Raw genomic sequence first — 18,484 nt, 5'->3', positions numbered from 1 at the left:
TTCAAAAATTATACAAAGTACTTGATCACCTAGCCAAACTAAAAAGCTTATAATTCTGTACCTGAATTAGGTTTTGATTTTAGCCTGTATCACCATCTGAAAACTATCTTTTTAATTCTGTATCATCTCTCTCAATGCTAAATAACTTGAGTTTGATAATGAGACTATAACTAGTCTTCAACCCTATCAGAAATCCAGGAATCAATTGAATATTACCTGAATATAAGGGAAACAAAAATATAACTTCCAAAACTTAAATGGTAGAGACAGCTGACTACCTCGACATTCTCCAACAACTGGAGCATATGTCTTTAGTGTTTTGACTCAGAGCCATCTGGCAGACCTTGCAATTAGGCAGGAATTTAAAGGACTGGCTTACCCTGTCTTGACAGAGCTTAGCACTCAACTATCCCACATCTGTTCTCTTTGGACAGTATTTTGTCTGTAGATGAATAGGACAATTTTTGTCTACTGAGTACCTTGTCATTATTGGAGCAACTCTATATGGAGGTTTTGATGCTCAATTTCTTCTTTGGAGAAAAATCGGGAAGCAGACATGTCACATTGTCAAGTGATTCTTAATAATGTAATAACATTAAATGTCATATTTGTTCATTTTAGATGTTTTTGAAGACTATCTACATAAAGTATCTCGGAACTGTTAAACCTTAACTTCTCTTAGCCATTTCTATTTGAGTAAATTGAAAACACATTATTATAATTAAACCAGAATCTAGCATAACCTTGAGTTTACTATCTGACCCTTTAAATTTGGTTATTTATTCATTCTAAACAGTTTGTAATAGCAGCTGTTAGAAGGATTGGGTTAAAGCCTTGTATTCTTAAATGACTTTCATAGGCACAATGTCTATCTAAGAGTAACAGTATTAATTTCAATTTTGCATCAATATATAGAATTCTATCAATAAAAACCTTAATTCTATATCAATATATAGATTCTATACCAATGTAAGAAGTTATAACTTTAATTTTGTATCAATTATAATGATTTCTATTAATGTAAGATTATGGCTACATAATGTTTTGTTCAAGAATAAATTTAGTAATCCATCCCATCTATTTCCCCCTTGTTCAAAAATTACAACTATTTCCAAATTATCTCTTCAAATGACAATCTATCTATAATTTATAAAATAACCATACCAAGACACCCAAATCCAAGTGATCAGGATGATTACTCTCCATGGCTTCTTCCTGCTGACTAGGGGCGACAAGAAATTCTTTAAAGGGCTGGGAGGATAGGAAAGTTAGAAAAATTGATTAGACTTAAAGCTAGCTTTAGCATCTATTATCTAGTCTCTGTATGCTTAGAAGGCTTAAGGCTTGACTGAAGTTTTGACTGGATCTGTCTGAAAGGTTGGACTATAGATCATCTGGAATTAGTAGTAATTCCTGAAGCTGTTCTAGAAGTCTCTGGACAGCATCAGGAATCAGGAGGTTAGAACAGCAGGCCAGTTTAGCATCTCTAAGGTTGAATTTTGTCAAAGCTGTACATTCTGTAATATATGAATCTCATAACCAAAATTTTAGTAACATTAAGCTATTTTTATGGATTATGTAAGGTGTACAAATAAGGATGAATTTTGTTCCCTTTTTTTAAGCAGCTGAAATACAACTATCCTTTTATCAGTTAATTTGATCAATAACCAGTTGTAATAAATCTTCATTCATGTCATATGAAGGAGGGCACAAAGAATCTTAAGTATTCTATAACCAACAAGATTTATTGTCTAATTTTAGCTGAAGTTTTGGCTAGATACATTTTTATGTCTAAGCCAGTATTGGGCTGTTCCCATGGTGATGAATCAGCAAATCGAGTTACCTGTCTTGTTTGATTGTCTCAAATTTTTCTTTTTGGTTGTCAAGGTCTTAGGGGTTGGGGGGTCTACTCCATATGATTCTGGAAGGGGTCCAAAGTCTTTTTCCTTTCCTGTTAACACAAATATAGAGCCTCTCTCCCTAAATAGTATATCCTTGGTCCAGTAACTAGAAATCATAGCTTGAGCTCTCTCTCAGAGAAATTTTAATGTAACAACCAAACTCATAACCATTCGTATTTTGATAATTAAAACAATTAAAGCAATTAAAGAATCTAAACAAATATTATTTGTTGAGACAGTGTGTCTTCACTGTCCCCTCTCTTGTTCTATATGAGATCAAGGCCAAAGTTGTTTATACATCTATATAAGCTTAATCCTCGCTTCTATAGAAATTAGTATCTGTATGGGTACATATTAGTAATATGTCCCCTTCTTTTTAAATAATTATCAAGACCTAAGTTTTTATTGTTGGAAATAGATTAGGCTCCCTATCCCCTACTTTTTGATCTAATTTTTAAAGATCAACCTCCTCAACTATCTATACTTCTATGTAATCTTACTATATATGCCTATTTCCAGTCTCTATTTTGTCATGCCAGGCAAAAATCAATGTCAGAAATCCCATGTAGACCATGACCAAAAATCCCAAGTATTTGTCCTGGCAAGAGTCTTAAATTTCCTTAAAGCATTTTTTTTCATTGAATCTCCCTAAATTCTCCCTTCTTGACTTTATTTTATACATTTGAGATCAAATGCTTGGATCTCTTAATTCGATATATAGTTAAGAACATTTAAACAATTATCATTATATTTTTCTATCCTTAAAAATAATTAATCAAATTTTTTTATTAACTTGAGTATTTCTTATATACATTTCAAGTGTTATTCCCTTTCCCGGTTTCCAGGCAAATATCCCCCTCCCCCCTCCCCTTCCTTATGGGTGTTCCCCTCCCAACCCTCCCCCCATTGCCGCCCTCCCCCCCATAGTCTAGTTCACTGCGGGTTCAGTCTTAGCAGGACCCAGGGCTTCCCCTTCCACTGGTGCTCTTACTAGGATATTCATTGCTACCTATGGGGTCAGAGTCCAGGGTCAGTCCATGTATAGTCTTTAGGTAGTGGCTTAGTCCCTGGAAGCTCTGGTTGCTTGACATTGTTGTACTTTTGGGGTCTTGAGCCCCTTCAAGCTCTTCCAGTTCTTTCTCTGATTCCTTCAACGGGGGACCTATTCTCAGTTCAGTGGTTTGCTGCTGGCATTCGCCTCTGTATTTGCTGTATTCTGGCTGTGTCTCTCAGGAGCAATCTACATCCGGCTCCTGTCAGTCTACACTTCTTTGCTTCATCCATCTTGTCTAATTGGGTGGCTGTATATGTATGGGCCACATGTGCGGCAGGCTCTGAATGGGTGTTCCTTCAGTCTCTGTTTTATTCTTTGCTTCTCCCTTCCCTGCCAAGGGTATTCTTTTTTCTCATTTAAATAAGGAGTGAAGCATTCACATTTTGACCATCCGTCTTGAGTTTCGTTTGTTCTAGGGATCTAGGGTAATTCAAGCATTTGGGCTAATAGCCACTTATCAATGAGTGCATACCATGTATGTCTTTCTGTGATTGGGTTAGCTCACTCAGGATGATATTTTCCAGTTCCAACCATTTGCCTACGAATTTCATAAACTCGTTTTTGATAGCTGAGTAATATTCCATTGTGTAGATGTACCACATTTTCTGTATCCATTCCTCTGTTGAAGGGCATCTGGGTTCTTTCCAGTTTCTGGCTATTATAAATAAGGCTGCGATGAACATAGTGGAGCACGTGTCTCTTTTATATGTTGAGGCATCTTTTGGGTATATGCCCAAGAGAGGTATAGCTGGATCCTCAGGCAGTTCAATGTCCAATTTTCTGAGGAACCTCCAGACTGATTTCCAGAATGGTTTTACCAGTCTGCAATCCCACCAACAATGGAGGAGTGTTCCTCTTTCTCCACATCCTCGCCAGCATCTGCTGTCACCTGAGTTTTTGATCTTAGCCATTCTCACTGGTGTGAGGTGAAATCTCAGGGTTGTTTTGATTTGCATTTCCCTTATGACTAAAGATGTTGAACATTTCTTTAGGTGTTTCTCAGCCATTCGCCATTCCTCAGCTGTGAATTCTTTGTTTAGCTCTGAACCCCATTTTTTAATAGGGTTATTTGTTTCCCTGTGGTCTAACTTCTTGAGTTCTTTGTATATTTTGGATATAAGGCCTCTATCTGTTGTAGGATTGGTAAAGATCTTTTCCCAATCTGTTGGTTGCCGTTTTGTCCTAACCACAGTGTCCTTTGCCTTACAGAAGCTTTGCAGTTTTATGAAATCCCATTTGTCGATTCTTGATCTTAGAGCATAAGCCATTGGTGTTTTGTTCAGGAAATTTTTTCCAGTGCCCATGTGTTCCAGATGCTTCCCTAGTTTTTCTTCTATTAGTTTGAGTGTGTCTGGTTTGATGTGGAGGTCCTTGATCCACTTGGACTTAAGCTTTGTACAGGGTGATAAGGATGGATCGATCTGCATTCTTCTACATGTTGACCTCCAGTTGAACCAGCACCATTTGCTGAAAATGCTATCTTTTTTCCATTGGATGGTTTTGGCTCCTTTGTCAAAAATCAAGTGACCATAGGTGTGTGGGTTCATTTCTGGGTCTTCAATTCTATTCCATTGGTCTATCTGTCTGTCTCTGTACCAATACCATGCAGTTTTTATCAATATTGCTCTGTAATACTGCTTGAGTTCAGGGATAGTGATTCCCCCTGAAGTCCTCTTATTGTTGAGGATAGCTTTAGCTATCCTGGGTTTTTTGTTATTCCAGATGAATTTGCAAATTGTTCTGTCTAACTCTTTGAAGAATTGGATTGGTATTTTGATGGGGATTGCATTGAATCTGTAGATTGCTTTTGGTAAAATGGCCATTTTTACTATATTAATCCTGCCAATCCATGAGCATGGGAGATCTTTCCATCTTCTGAGGTCTTCTTCAATTTCTTTCCTCAGTGTCTTGAAGTTCTTATTGTACAGATCTTTTACTTGCTTGGTTAAAGTCACACCGAGGTACTTTATATTATTTGAGACTATTATGAAGGGTGTCGTTTCCCTAATTTCTTTCTCAGCTTGTTTCTCTTTTGTATAGAGGAAGGCAACTGATTTATTTGAGTTAATTTTATTCCCAGCCACTTTGCTGAAGTTGTTTATCAGCTTTAGTAGTTCTCTGGTGGAACTTTTGGGATCACTTAAATATACTATCACGTCATCTGCAAATAGTGATACTTTGACCTCTTCTTTTCCGATCTGTATCCCCTTGATCTCCTTTTGTTGTCTGATTGCTCTGGCTAGAACTTCAAGAACTATATTGAATAAGTAGGGAGAGAGTGGGCAGCCTTGTCTAGTCCCTGATTTTAGTGGGATTGCTTCAAGTTTCTCTCCATTTAGTTTAATGTTAGCAACTGGTTTGCTGTATATGGCTTTTACTATGTTTAGGTATGGGCCTTGAATTCCTATTCTTTCCAGGACTTTTATCATGAAGGGGTGTTGAATTTTGTCAAATGCTTTCTCAGCATCTAATGAAATGATCATGTGGTTCTGTTCTTTCAGTTTGTTTATATAATGGATCACGTTGATGGTTTTCCGTATATTAAACCATCCCTGCATGCCTGGGATGAAGCCTAGTTGATCATGGTGGATGATTGTTTTGATGTGCTCTTGAATTCGGTTTGCCAGAATTTTATTGAGTATTTTTGCGTCGATATTCATAAGGGAAATTGGTCTGAAGTTCTCTTTCTTTGTTGTGTCTTTGTGTGGTTTAGGTATAAGAGTAATTGTGGCTTCGTAGAAGGAATTCGGTAGGGCTCCATCTGTTTCAATTTTGTGGAATAGTTTGGATAATATTGGTATGAGGTCTTCTATGAAGGTTTGATAGAATTCTGCACTAAACCCGTCTGGACCTGGGCTCTTTTTGGTTGGGAGACCTTTAATGACTGCTTCTATTTCCTTAGGAGTTATGGGGTTGTTTAACTGGTTTATCTGTTCCTGATTTAACTTCGATACCTGGTATCTGTCTAGGAAATTGTCCATTTCCTGAAGATTTTCAAGTTTTGTTGAATATAGGTTTTTATAGTAAGATCTGATGATTTTTTGAATTTCCTCTGAATCTGTAGTTATGTCTCCCTTTTCATTTCTGATTTGTTAATTTGGACGCACTCTCTGTGTCCTCTCGTTAGTCTGGCTAAGGGTTTATCTATCTTGTTGATTTTCTCAAAGAACCAACTTTTGGTTCTGTTGATTCTTTCTATGGTCCTTTTTGTTTCTACTTGGTTGATTTCAGCTCTGAGTTTGATTATTTCCTGCCTTCTACTCCTCCTGGGTGTATTTGCTTCTTTTTGTTCTAGAGCTTTTAGGTGTGCTGTCAAGCTGCTGACATATGCTCTTTCCTGTTTCTTTCTGCAGGCACTCAACTCTATGAGTTTTCCTCTTAGCACAGCTTTCATTGTGTCCCATAAATTTGGGTATGTTGTACCTTCATTTTCATTAAATTCTAAAAAGTTTTTAATTTCTTTCTTTATTTCTTCCTTGACCAGGTTATCATTGAGGAGAGCATTGTTCAATTTCCACGTATATGTGGGCATTCTTCCCTTATTGTTATTGAAGACCAGTTTTAGGCCGTGGTGGTCTAATAGCACGCATGGGATTATTTCTATCTTTCTGTACCTGTTGAGGCCCGTTTTTTGACCAATTATATGGTCAATTTTGGAGAAAGTACCATGAGGAGCTGAGAAGAAGCTATATTCTTTTGCTTTAGGGTAGAATGTTCTATAAATATCCGTTAAGTCCATTTGGCTCATGACTTCTCTTAGTCTGTCGACATCACTGTTTAATTTCTGTTTCCATGATCTGTCCATTGATGAGAGTGGGGTGTTGAAATCTCCCACTATTATTGTGTGAGGTGCAATGTGTGTTTTGAGCTTTAGTAAGGTTTCTTTTACGTATGTAGGTGCCCTTGTATTTGGGGCATAGATATTTAGGATTGAGAGTTCATCTTGGTGGATTTTTCCTTTGATGAATATGAAGTGTCCTTCCTTATCTTTTTTGATGACTTTTAGTTGGAAATTGATTTTATTTGATATTAGAATGGCTACTCCAGCTTGCTTCTTCTGACCATTTGGTTGGAAAGTTGTTTTCCAGCCTTTCACTCTGAGGTAGTGTCTGTCTTTGTCTCTGAGGTGTGTTTCCTGTAGGCAGCAGAATGCAGGGTCCTTGTTGTGTATCCAGTTTGTTAATCTATGTCTTTTTATTGGGGAATTGAGGCCATTGATATTGAGAGATATTAAGTAATAGTGATTATTGCTTCCCGTTATATTCATATTTGGATGTGATGTTATGTTTGTGTGCTTTCATTCTCTTTGTTTTGTTGCCAAGACGATTACTTTCTTGCTTCTTCTAGGGTATAGCTTGCCTCCTTATGTTGGGCTTTACCATTTATTATCCTTTGTAGTGCTGGATTTGTAGAAAGATATTGTGTAAATTTGGTTTTGTCATGAAATATCTTGGTTTCTCCATCAATGTTAATTGAGAGTTTTGCTGGATACAGTAACCTGGGCTGGCATTTGTGTTCTCTTAGGGTCTGTATGACATCAGTCCATGATCTTCTGGCCTTCATAGTTTCTGGCGAGAAGTCTGGTGTGATTCTGATAGGTCTGCCTTTATATGTTACTTGACCTTTTTCCCTTACTGCTTTTAATATTCTTTCTTTATTTTGTGCGTTTGGTGTTTTGACAATTATGTGACGGGAGGTGTTTCTTTTCTGGTCCAATCTATTTGGAGTTCTGTAGGCTTCTTGTATGTCTATGGGTATCTCTTTTTTTAGGTTAGGGAAGTTTTCTTCTATGATTTTGTTGAAGATATTTACTGGTCCTTTGAGCTGGGAGTCTTCACTCTCTTCTATACCTATTATCCTTAGGTTTGATCTTCTCATTGAGTCCTGGATTTCCTGTATGTTTTGGACCAGTAGCTTTTTCCGCTTTACATTATCTTTGACAGTTGAGTCAATGATTTCTATGGAATCTTCTGCTCCTGAGATTCTCTCTTCCATCTCTTGTATTCTGTTGGTGAAGCTTGTATCTACAGCTCCTTGTCTCTTCTTTTGGTTTTCTATATCCAGGGTTGTTTCCATGTGTTCTTTCTTGATTGCTTCTATTTCCATTTTTAATTCCTTCAACTGTTTGATTGTGTTTTCCTGGAATTCTTTCAGGGATTTTTGTGTCTCTTCTCTATGGGCTTCTACTTGTTTATTTATGTTTTCCTGGAATTCTTTCAGGGGTTTTTGTGTCTCCTCTCTATGGGCTTCTACTTGTTTATTTATGTTTTCCTGGAATTCTTTCAGGCATTTTTGCGATTCCTCTCTGTAGGCTTCTACTTGTTCTCTAAGGGAGTTCTTCACGTCTTTCTTGAAGTCCTCCAGCATCATGATCAAAAATGATTTTGAAACTAGATCTTGCTTTTCTGGTGTGTTTGGATATTCCATGTTTGTTTTGATGGGAGAATTGGGCTCCGATGGTGCCATGTAGTCTTGATTTCTGTTGCTTGGGTTCCTGCGCTTGCCTCTCGCCATCAGATTATCTCTAGTGTTACTTTGTTCTGCTATTTCTGACAGTGGCTAGACTGTCCAATAAGCCTGTGTGTCAGGAGTGCTGTAGACCTGTTTTCCTCTCTTTCAGTCAGTTATGGGGACAGAGTGTTCTGCTTTTGGGCGTGTAGTTTTTCCTCTCTACAGGTCTTCAGCTGTTCCTGTGGGCCTGTGTCTTGAGTTCACCAGGCAGCTTTCTTGCAGCAGAAAATTTGGTCTTATCTGTGGTCCGGAGGCTCAAGTTCGCTCGTGGGGTGCTGCCCAGGGGCTCTCTGCAGAGGCAGCAACCAGGAAGACCTGTGTCGCCGTTTCCGGGAGCTTCAGTGCACCAGGGTTCCAGATGGTCTTTGGCTTTTTCCTCTGGCGTCCGAGATGTGTGTGCAGAGAGCAGTCTCTTCTGGTTTCCCAGGCTTGTCTGCCTCTCTGAAGGTTTAGCTCTCCCTCCCACGGGATTTGGGTGCAGAGAACTGTTTATCCGGTCTGTTTTGTTCAGGTTCTGGCGGTGTCTCAGGCAGGGGTCCTGCCGCTCCTGGGCCCTCCCCCACGGGAGCCCAGAGGCCTTATACAGTTTCCTCTTGGGCCAGGGATGTGGGCAGGGGTGAGCAGTGTTGGTGGTCTCTTCTGCTCTGCAGCCTCAGGAGTGCCCACCTGACCAGGCGGTTGGGTCTCTCCAATCAAATTTTATTTATCCCTATCCATTGATTATTTACTTGTAGGAAGTAAGCTGTGTCTATCATCTGATTCTCTGTCTCAGAGCAGTCATCTTATCTCTTTGTATAGCAGGGACTCACAGCATCTCAGCTAAGGCTTTCTGAGGTGGCTAGAATTTTTTAAAAGTGTCTAGGGTAGCTGAGTAATATTCCATTGTGTAGATGTACCACATTTTCTGGAAAGGGAATAACAATTGAAATAAGAAATACCCAATTTAATAAAGATGGAGAAAAAAAGTAATTGGAGAGATAAAATAAAGAAAGAAAGAAAAGAAAAGTGTCTAGGAGAGATCCCTGCAGGAGGCTGTGTTCCTTTGTTCTAGTTTTATGGCTTGTATGGGAATCACATGACTCAGATCCTCTCACTGAAAAACCAGTTCTCCCCTCCTCCTAAACTTACCTCATGGTGTGTGTGATTCCACTCGGAAATCTAAATTATTTTTAATAGTGAGTTCTCACCTACCATGTTTCATCCATCTGGATGTTGAAGATTGGCTCTAGTGCTTTGAATTAATCCAGTCCCCCAAATCAGGAGTCTGCATGTCTAAATGCTAAAGATATTTGTCCCCAATTGGTTTTTGATCAATCAATAAAGAGCCAATGGCTGGGCAGGTAGACTGAGGCAGGACTTAGGGATTTGCATGGGCTAGGAACTATAAGAGAGGAGAGCGAGAGAGCACCATTTTTAGAGGGAGACGGATCAGATTAAGAGCTGCAGAAGAAAATTCATTCAAAATGTAGGTGGAAAGTGGCCCTATGGGAGGGGCTGTGCATAAGGTTAGGCAGCAAAGGTAAAACAGATTTAGGAGGTATTGAGCCAGGAGTTCTTGAGGGAAATGTATGCTAGCCGGGCAGAAGATTAGAAATGCCCAACTTTTGAGCTAGCTCAAGACAGATTTAAAATTAACTGACATGTGTGTGTGTGTGGTGTGTATAGGGGTAGTCTTCCATTCGAAAATCCAGATAATGCTTGGGCAGGTGTGCATGTTAAACCCATCAGGAACACAAAGCAACTTAGATAAACTACCACTACAGATCGCTGGGTCTAATGCTCAAACATACAAATAAGTTCTGAATAGTGACTAAGTCTATAATATAATGGTTATACTAAAAGGGTGTCTTAGTGTTTCTGTTGCTATGATAAAACACCATTACCAAAAGCAACTTGGAGAGGAAGGATATATTTCACTGTAAACTTTCAGGTAACAGTCCATCTGTGAGCAAAGTCAGGCCAGAACTCAGATAGAGCAGGAACCTGGATGCAAGAACTGAAGGAGAAGCCATAGAAGAGAAGCCATAGAAGAAAAGCTTACTGGCTTGCTCCTGGCGTCTTGCTCACCCTGCTTTTTTCATAGCATCTAAGACTTTCGGGTGTACTAATACCAACAGTGAGCTGGGCCCTCCTACATCAATCATCAATAAAGAAAATGCCCCATAGTCTTGCCCATAGGCCAATCTATGGGGGCAGTTTCACAGTTGAAGTTCCATTTTCCCAACTGACTCTAGCTTATGACAAGTTGAAATAAAATTAGCAGCACAGGGGGGGAACATTCTACACTAGTGAGGGAGTATCAGTAATAGTTTCAGTAAGTGATTGATGGTCTTGTGATAAGAGCCAATGAAAGGAAAGACATTTCAAGTCATGAAATCATTATCCCAGCCAGCAGTGGGTAGGAAGAGTCAAAAGGATCATAAGTTCAAAGCTAGCCTGGGCTACACAGTATGACACTCTCTAAAAACAAACACACAAGAACAAAAGCATAGTAGGAATGTTAAAAATCACTGATCTGACTTCTTAGGTGTGCCAGAAGCAAAGTGCAAGGGAGGAAGAGTAAAACAGGAAGCAGATTTTAAATATCTCATGAGGTCCACGGAGTATAAATATTAGGGAGATGAGGTACTCTCACAAGTCTCATTCCAATCCTTCTATCTGTTCTATCTACAACTTTTTGAAATGGAATTTTTGTTACCTATAAAAATGTAAACATGGCACTATCATGAGTTATGAGCTTCTTAAAATGAAGTATAAACTTTTTTGAGTATTTTTCTTATATATCATCTGTTGTAAGAGTTCTGAATTCATTCTGTTGTCATTATTCTTTATGCAAATTAATTTAAGAATTTCTTGTTTAAAGTCCTTGTTTGAAAAATAGAAAATCAAGGTTCTGAATTTATTAGCTTAACTTGATGCCACATGACCAATGAGACTATAAATGTTAAATTAAATTTGTTTATCACTTATACAACTCTGACTTATACTCAAAACACTTGACTTGTATACTTTAAATGACAAATTATGAATTGTTTCTCAAATGAAACTCTTAATAAAATAGGCAAAAGAGATTCCCTTTTTATCCAAAGTCTGAGGAGTCCTTGCTGTAGCTTTCATGCCCACTGTAAATTATTCTTTCTGTAATGAAATACCATGTTTAGAGAAAATTATTATTCTGTTAGCAAATTCGTAAAATCTAAGAAGTTAAGTTACAACTTACTATTAAAAATCACTTATCAAATCTAATTGATAAGCCCAAGCTATAATCATATAGAGACTTGAAAAGAGCAAATAATTATGAACCAGTATGTTCCCAGTATAAAAGATGAAATTATGTAAGTAGCAAGCATTCATTGAACAGATACTGAATGTTAGATGCTACAAAAATACTGGAGGTAAGGATGGAGCACAAGTAGCTTACAACTTAGTTGGTGAAACAAGAAACTAATCCAATTATTGCATCTTAAATGTTAAGTGTAAACAGAAAATCAGGTACAACCTTTTGTGCTTCTGAGAATTGAATTGCTGCAGTTTGCATTTGTAAGATGATGAGGGTAGGGGACAAGAGGATGCTGCATGTAAAGAAAACAGTATAAATGAAATTTTAGAGAGAGAAGAAAGCAAACATTCTTTAGGAGTGTCCTAATCCATCTGACAAGCTTGAAACATAGTATATGATGAAGTGTGAAGAGAAATGAGATGAGCTTAAAAAAATAGGCATGGCTTCAATAATTTTCAGTAGAAATTTTTATTAAATTTTCACTTAGTTCTTAAGCCATTAGAATTGTAGCAACTTCTGTAGAGAGGCAATATGTGTATTCAGATTTACTTTGAAGATCATAGAGACTGTAGGAATACACTGTAGTAAAGAAGTCTTAGGAAATATTGAGAGAACCGGAACTAAGAAATGATGACAGCTTTAACCAGGAGCATAACACTGGAATTGATACATGTCACTAGATTAGGAATATTTTAATGTATCACTGAATTGAACTGATAACTGCCCCAAAGCAGGTAGGAGATAGAGAGCTGAGAGTTCTTAGCTTTGGTACCTAGGCAAGTGGATGAATATTGGGGTCATTCACTAAAATATGGGAAACTTTTTTGAGGACAGACATCTATGTTAAATTTGAATTATTTGTAGACCTAGATATCCAGGCAATCTGTATATCATATATAGTTTGTAATTTAAGACAAGAGAGATGAACTGGAGATACTTGTTTTCCATTGTTGATTGTACAAGTAAGTAACCTCACCCATGGAAACATAGAATGAAAGGGAAACCAAGCAGAGCACTCAGCACAGAGAATAATGGTCTCAGGTGTAGGTCAGTGCCAGAGGGTACTTGCCCTCCACGGAAGAGGTCCCAGATTAATACCCACCCAGCACCACACAAAAGAAAAAGACTCCTAGGAGTATCAACATTTAGGGAAGTGGGAGATGGAGAATGTTTTTCCTTAAACCATATTCTATGTAGTCTTTCATGCCTCAAAGGAAAGAAAATTGTAAAAGTAATGAATAAACATACAAACAAACCAAAGCTATGTAAGGACCTGTGAGGTGGTTCAGTGGGCAAAGATACAAGCTAGAAAAACTAACAACCTTTGAGTTTGATCCCCAGAACCTACATGATGGATGGAGAGTACATGAGCAAGTTGTCCTCTGATATACATACACATAGTGTTGCCCATATGCATCAGAGCATGCACATTATACACACCCACACTCTATGTAAGGGACAGTATATCACAGTTATTGAAACATCTAGCGAAAGCATATTTCTTTTACCCTCTACTACAGCAGGCTTTCTAGACAGGCTCATCTTTCCTTCAATACACTGGAAAGTTAATAAACTAAATTAGACTTTTGATTCTATATGTCTCTTCAGAAAAGATACCAGAGAGGATTTTGGAGGGCAAAATAGTTTTCTATTTTTTAATGTAGCTTGAGACTTTACTAATTTATTTTAATGTTCTTGTATTTCTATTTCTGTTATTCTATTAGAATTTGGTGCGTTGGAGCCTACATGTGACCAGTGTAAAGATGGTTACACAGGCCAGAACTGCAATACATGTGAAAATGGCTATTACCATTCTGACAGCATCTGTCTACAGTGTGAATGTCATGGCCATGTGGACCCAATTAAAACTCCAAAGATTTGCAAGCCCGAGAGTGGTGAGTGCATCAACTGCCTTCATAACACCACTGGGCTCTGGTGCGAGAAATGCCTAGAAGGCTATGTTCGAGACCTTCAGAGAAACTGCATCAAGCAAGGTAAAACTCCAACTAAAATTACATATTGAGTATCTGAGGCTTGCATTGGGTGTTTCAAGACAGCTGCCAGTAGCTTTGTAAACCTTCCAGTCCTACCAGACGAGTTTCTGGAAATAAATTTCGCTAGGTATTTGCCTAAAGAGGTTTCTTTCCCTTCTTATTGTCTCCTGATCCTCCAGCATCAATTCCAGAAATGTGAAGACCAAGACCAAGTCGTTGTGACAATGAGACCGAGTGCACTCATGTTTCTCTTCTTCTCTCTGTTAGAATTGAAAGGTCCTGAAAGTTGTTTTCCTTTGCTTCTTGACACATCATTTCAGTGATCATCCATCTGGGAAACTGCAGTTCTTGATAGTATCTTCACACTTTGAGCTGACATTGTCCATGTGTGATAGATAAAATCTTATTAATATTCCCTTTGAGTTTTAAAATAAAAGGCATAAGGCATATAAAGAAATGTTCCTTATAGGAGTGTTCATTGAGAATTTAGAATTCAGGAGGAGCTAGGGATATTTAGGGATTATTGTTCCACAGAGAGATTAAACCCTGCTCTGTACAAACCACTCCTTGATATTCCAATGTTTACTGATTACTGAACTGAGGTACAGTTGGCCAGTGACCTGTGGTATCTTTCTTCTATATTTGGTGTTCTGCTATAGTGATAAGATTGAACCACATCACTAGCATAAAACTATCGCATAGCATTCCACCATGTATCCAGACAAAAGTGCCAAGAAGATAGGATTTTGATGAGATTTTTTTTTAGCCATGAAAGAGTACAAGCTTTGCCTATTCAGTACCCATAATGTTCACTAATGTACACATAAAATTCCCCAAGAGCTCTGTGATGTAGACATTGTTATTCATGTTTAACAGATGAAGAATCTAAAATTCTAAGAGATTGATTGACTTAGCTGTAGTCCAAACCTAGAACTAACCTAGTGGAAAACCTAGTCCAAAGCTTTTCATCCTTCCACTGAGCCAAGAGATCTAAAATCTAGTTCCTTGATTATAAAATAATTCAGCAACACACAAAGCAAGAAATCTCTACACATTGAATTAAAGAAAACCTTCTTTCTCTTTTGGCTAACATCAACTCTTAGCATTAAATTCTGTTTTCTGGGATGGACTTTTATACTTCTTTAAGGAGAATTTCACTTTCATAAAATGCCATCAGATGTGCTGGACATATTTTACATCAGATAATTGTCATTTTAAACCAGGTGATTTAGAACTTGGTAGTGACACATTTCCAGCCTTTGCAGAAATGTCCATGATTATACATGTTTAAGAAGGGATGGAAAACTTCCATGTTAGAATTTTTCTAAAGTTTCATTATGGATGTTATGCACATTGAAGAACAGACCTGGATGTGAGATGTAATAAATGAGCTGTCTAGACTCCATTTCTTATCATTGTATTTATTTAAAAATTATTTTTAACTTGCATTCCTCTAAGCAGGGCACCATGTCAACATTCCATATCAACTTTCACTCTCATGTGTATTTCTTTTATTGTTTTTCAAAACTAGATAATTTTGTCTTTTACATTTCATTCTCTGTTTTTATTTTCAGAAGTTATTGTTCCAACTCCTGAAGGTTCTACCATTTTGGTTTCCAATGCCTCTTTGACCACATCAGTGCCCACCCCTGTTATAAATAGTACATTTGCCCCCACAACCCTGCAGACTATCTTTTCAGTAAGCTCTTCTGAAAACAGCACCTCAGCTCTTGCTGATGTATCATGGACCCAATTTAACATCATCATTCTGACAGTCATCATCATTGTGGTAGTGCTGCTAATGGGATTTGTAGGAGCTGTGTACATGTACCGAGAGTACCAAAATCGGAAACTCAATGCTCCCTTTTGGACCATCGAACTGAAAGAAGACAATATCAGTTTCAGCAGCTACCATGACAGCATACCCAATGCAGATGTATCGGGATTGTTAGAGGACGATGCCAATGAAGTGGCTCCCAATGGGCAGCTGACCCTGACAACGCCCATTCATAACTACAAAGCCTAAGAAGCTGAGTTGTCCTCCTGGATTTTCAGAACATAGTGCTCACTAATACAGCACCTGACACCTGGCTGCACAGAGCCTGGGTAGAGTTTGCTGAGAAAGGTACTGTGCAAACGTTCAGGTACAAACTGTAGTGCGCTTAGCCTGTCTGTTGCTCTTAATTCCCCATGAAGATCTGAAGCACTCATCATTGAGGACTTGAAGTAAAGTATATTTTTGTAGCAAACCACATGTGTGTATGGAAAGGCTGAATCTCACAGAGCAGCCTAAGTCTACCTGGCCTCTCAAAGGACTGCTCAGAAAGTGTTCACCTCACCAGGAGTGACAGAATGTTGATGTGGAGGAGAAAGACCGATGGAAGCCTTCATCTACATTTTGGAAACATATTTTATAAAAGAGAGGCAGGGAATGTGTTCATTTTACTATATTAAGAGAGATGATATCTAGGCTATACAACAGTAAAAAAATCTTGGTCATGTGTAGACTAAGGGTAGCCAGGTCCCAAGAAGTTCTGTAGAAGGGCTTGGCTTTCCACCCAAGAGTGTCCTTCAAGAATGGAATTAAAGCACAGGATAAGCTTCCATGGTGAGGGCAGGCACAGCACCCAGAAAGCAGAAAGCTGATGGTCCTCCTTGGAGAGGTTCCTGCCTCTAAAGAAGAAACAAGGTGTACATAATTAATGTAGCATTATCTGGTCAACATTGTACTTGTATCTATTTGTAAAAAATCATGTCCTATTTTATCATCTAGACTTTATCTGTATAGCAGTTAATGGTGTTGTAAAAAAGAAGAGAGGGGAAATTGGTTAAAATACTGTAAAATAGATGACAATATTGCTAGAGCTGGGACTCTGGTGAGCATCAGTCATTTTAGTTCCTATTTGGACAGTTTTGAAATTTATAAGAGGTCAAATTTTTCTAATCTTTCCTCCCTCAACCTAGAGTCATATGCTAAGTGACTTACCATAGATTCAAGCAATAGATTTTGAAGTCTATAATTGTGAAACTGGAACACAGGCCGCATTCTCCAGACCCACCTAATTAGCCACTCTGTTTTACAATGCTCAGTGTAGATATCCTCAAGAAAAGACTTCTTTCCTGAATGTAAAAGACAGTCTTCCAAAGGATAGTAATTTTAAATTAAAAAGAAAAGCCATCACATCACTTTGGGTCCCTTGTTTTTATACCCATGAAATATTTATGTGCCTCCCATATCTGCCAAAATAAAGGCCTCTGACATGTGAGTGTAACCTGTCACCCGTGCATCCTGAGGAATGCTTGGCTTCTTCAGTGCTAGAGTTCATCCATCTTCATTTCTGGGCAGAGGGGTCACACTAGCTGGGTGTGTATTTCGTCCTTGCTTTCTGTTGCCATTTTTCTCTGAGGCTGCTTTCATTTGTGGGTTGAGAGCCAAGAAAAGTGACTCAGACTATGAAGTAGTCAGGGGGAAACAGAACAGAAACTAAACCTTGGAAACTCAGATTTCTTTGCTTACCTCCTCAGAATATAGACTTTGGTCATCCTTTATAGGAGACCCCACCTTCTTCTCAGGGTTTAGAAATGACTGTATCCTAGAGGATCCATAGGAAACCTGAGTGTGCTCTGTGTATTTGGCTATCTTTATAAAGGTAGATATTACATCTCATTGTGCGGAAACAATTTACAAGTGGCTGATTGATTGCCTAGCATATGAGTCTATGGGTTTAATCTTTAGAATTACAAAAGATATTAATATTTATTGTCATTTACAAACAACTTTGTCATTTTCAAAATCCCTTTCCATGTGTATTCTTTCATCCTCACCATGGCCTCCTTAGGGACTAGTCTTGTACTCATGTCATAGGTGTAGTAACTGAGGCACAGAGAGTCGAAGTTCAGCACTATACAATGCACAGCATTATTGCCTGAATCAATTCACACCTCTACTTCATTGTCATTTTGCTATGTGATAACATAGAAATCTACTAGCCATGGACCCTAGAAGGCTGGAATGAAAATTCTCATTTGTAGATGCTTCTAATAGAGCCCTTGTGTGCTCTTGAGTGTACTTCCCCCACTGTGTGGGGGGAGGGGGAGTATGTGACTCACAGCACAATACAGGACCACATAGCTACTAAGGACTTAGTTAAAAGAACTTTCGAGGATTTCTACCTAAAGACAGGATTAATGATGAGAAGGCAAAGCTGCTGATAAGTCTTCATTAAAACAAGTGAATTCCTGAATTGTGGGGGGAGCAGGGAGACATTTCCTAGCAGTTGCAGCACAGGTGTATACAGTCATACATCACACAGTTCCAAAGCACTAAGCACCCAGTGACTACCTTTCTGATACCCCATCTCCTGCCAAAAATAATGGTAAGAAGATAAAAAAATCAAACGTTTGTTAAACAGATGTTTACCCAATAAATAAATAAGGAGTGTTTGTATGCGTCTGAGAGCCAAATGAATAGAGATTCCATGATACAGTTCTTAAAAGATAACGCTAAAACTAAACCACAAAATTATCAAATGCCTGTTAATAGCTCCTAAATCATGATGTTTAAAATGAAGAAAACAGTCCTAAAATGTGTTTTAAGTGACATCATTTAATGATCAGTGCTCTGCTTGTAGAAATAATTTTGCTGTAAAAATCAACAATGAGGTCAACGCCTTTTGAAAGTAGAGTAGGAAACCAATATAAAACATACTGCAGGGTTTTCATTCCTCTGGAGCTATCGCCACCC

The 18,484-nt window shown here is 38.2% G+C and overlaps 1 protein-coding gene across 1 annotated transcript in view; it reads left to right on the top strand.

The window, feature by feature from the left end:
* The window catches only part of Megf9 (multiple EGF-like-domains 9), a 112,099-nt gene extending 95,051 nt beyond the window's left edge, over positions 1 to 17,048 (top strand). Inside the window, 2 exon segments of the mRNA NM_001107940.1 lie at positions 13,471 to 13,740; positions 15,315 to 17,048. Of these exon segments, the coding sequence (NP_001101410.1) occupies positions 13,471 to 13,740; positions 15,315 to 15,766 (722 nt within the window). The 3' untranslated portion in view covers positions 15,767 to 17,048.
* Positions 17,049 to 18,484: the final 1,436 nt, after the last annotated feature.

This window comes from Rattus norvegicus, chromosome 5 (assembly GCF_021556685.1).
Source record: "Rattus norvegicus strain SHRSP/BbbUtx chromosome 5, alternate assembly SHRSP_T2T, whole genome shotgun sequence".
NCBI lineage: Eukaryota > Metazoa > Chordata > Mammalia > Rodentia > Muridae > Rattus > Rattus norvegicus.
The sequence above is the reverse complement of the archived record's forward strand: the minus strand, read 5'-3'. Positions and strand labels throughout refer to the sequence as shown.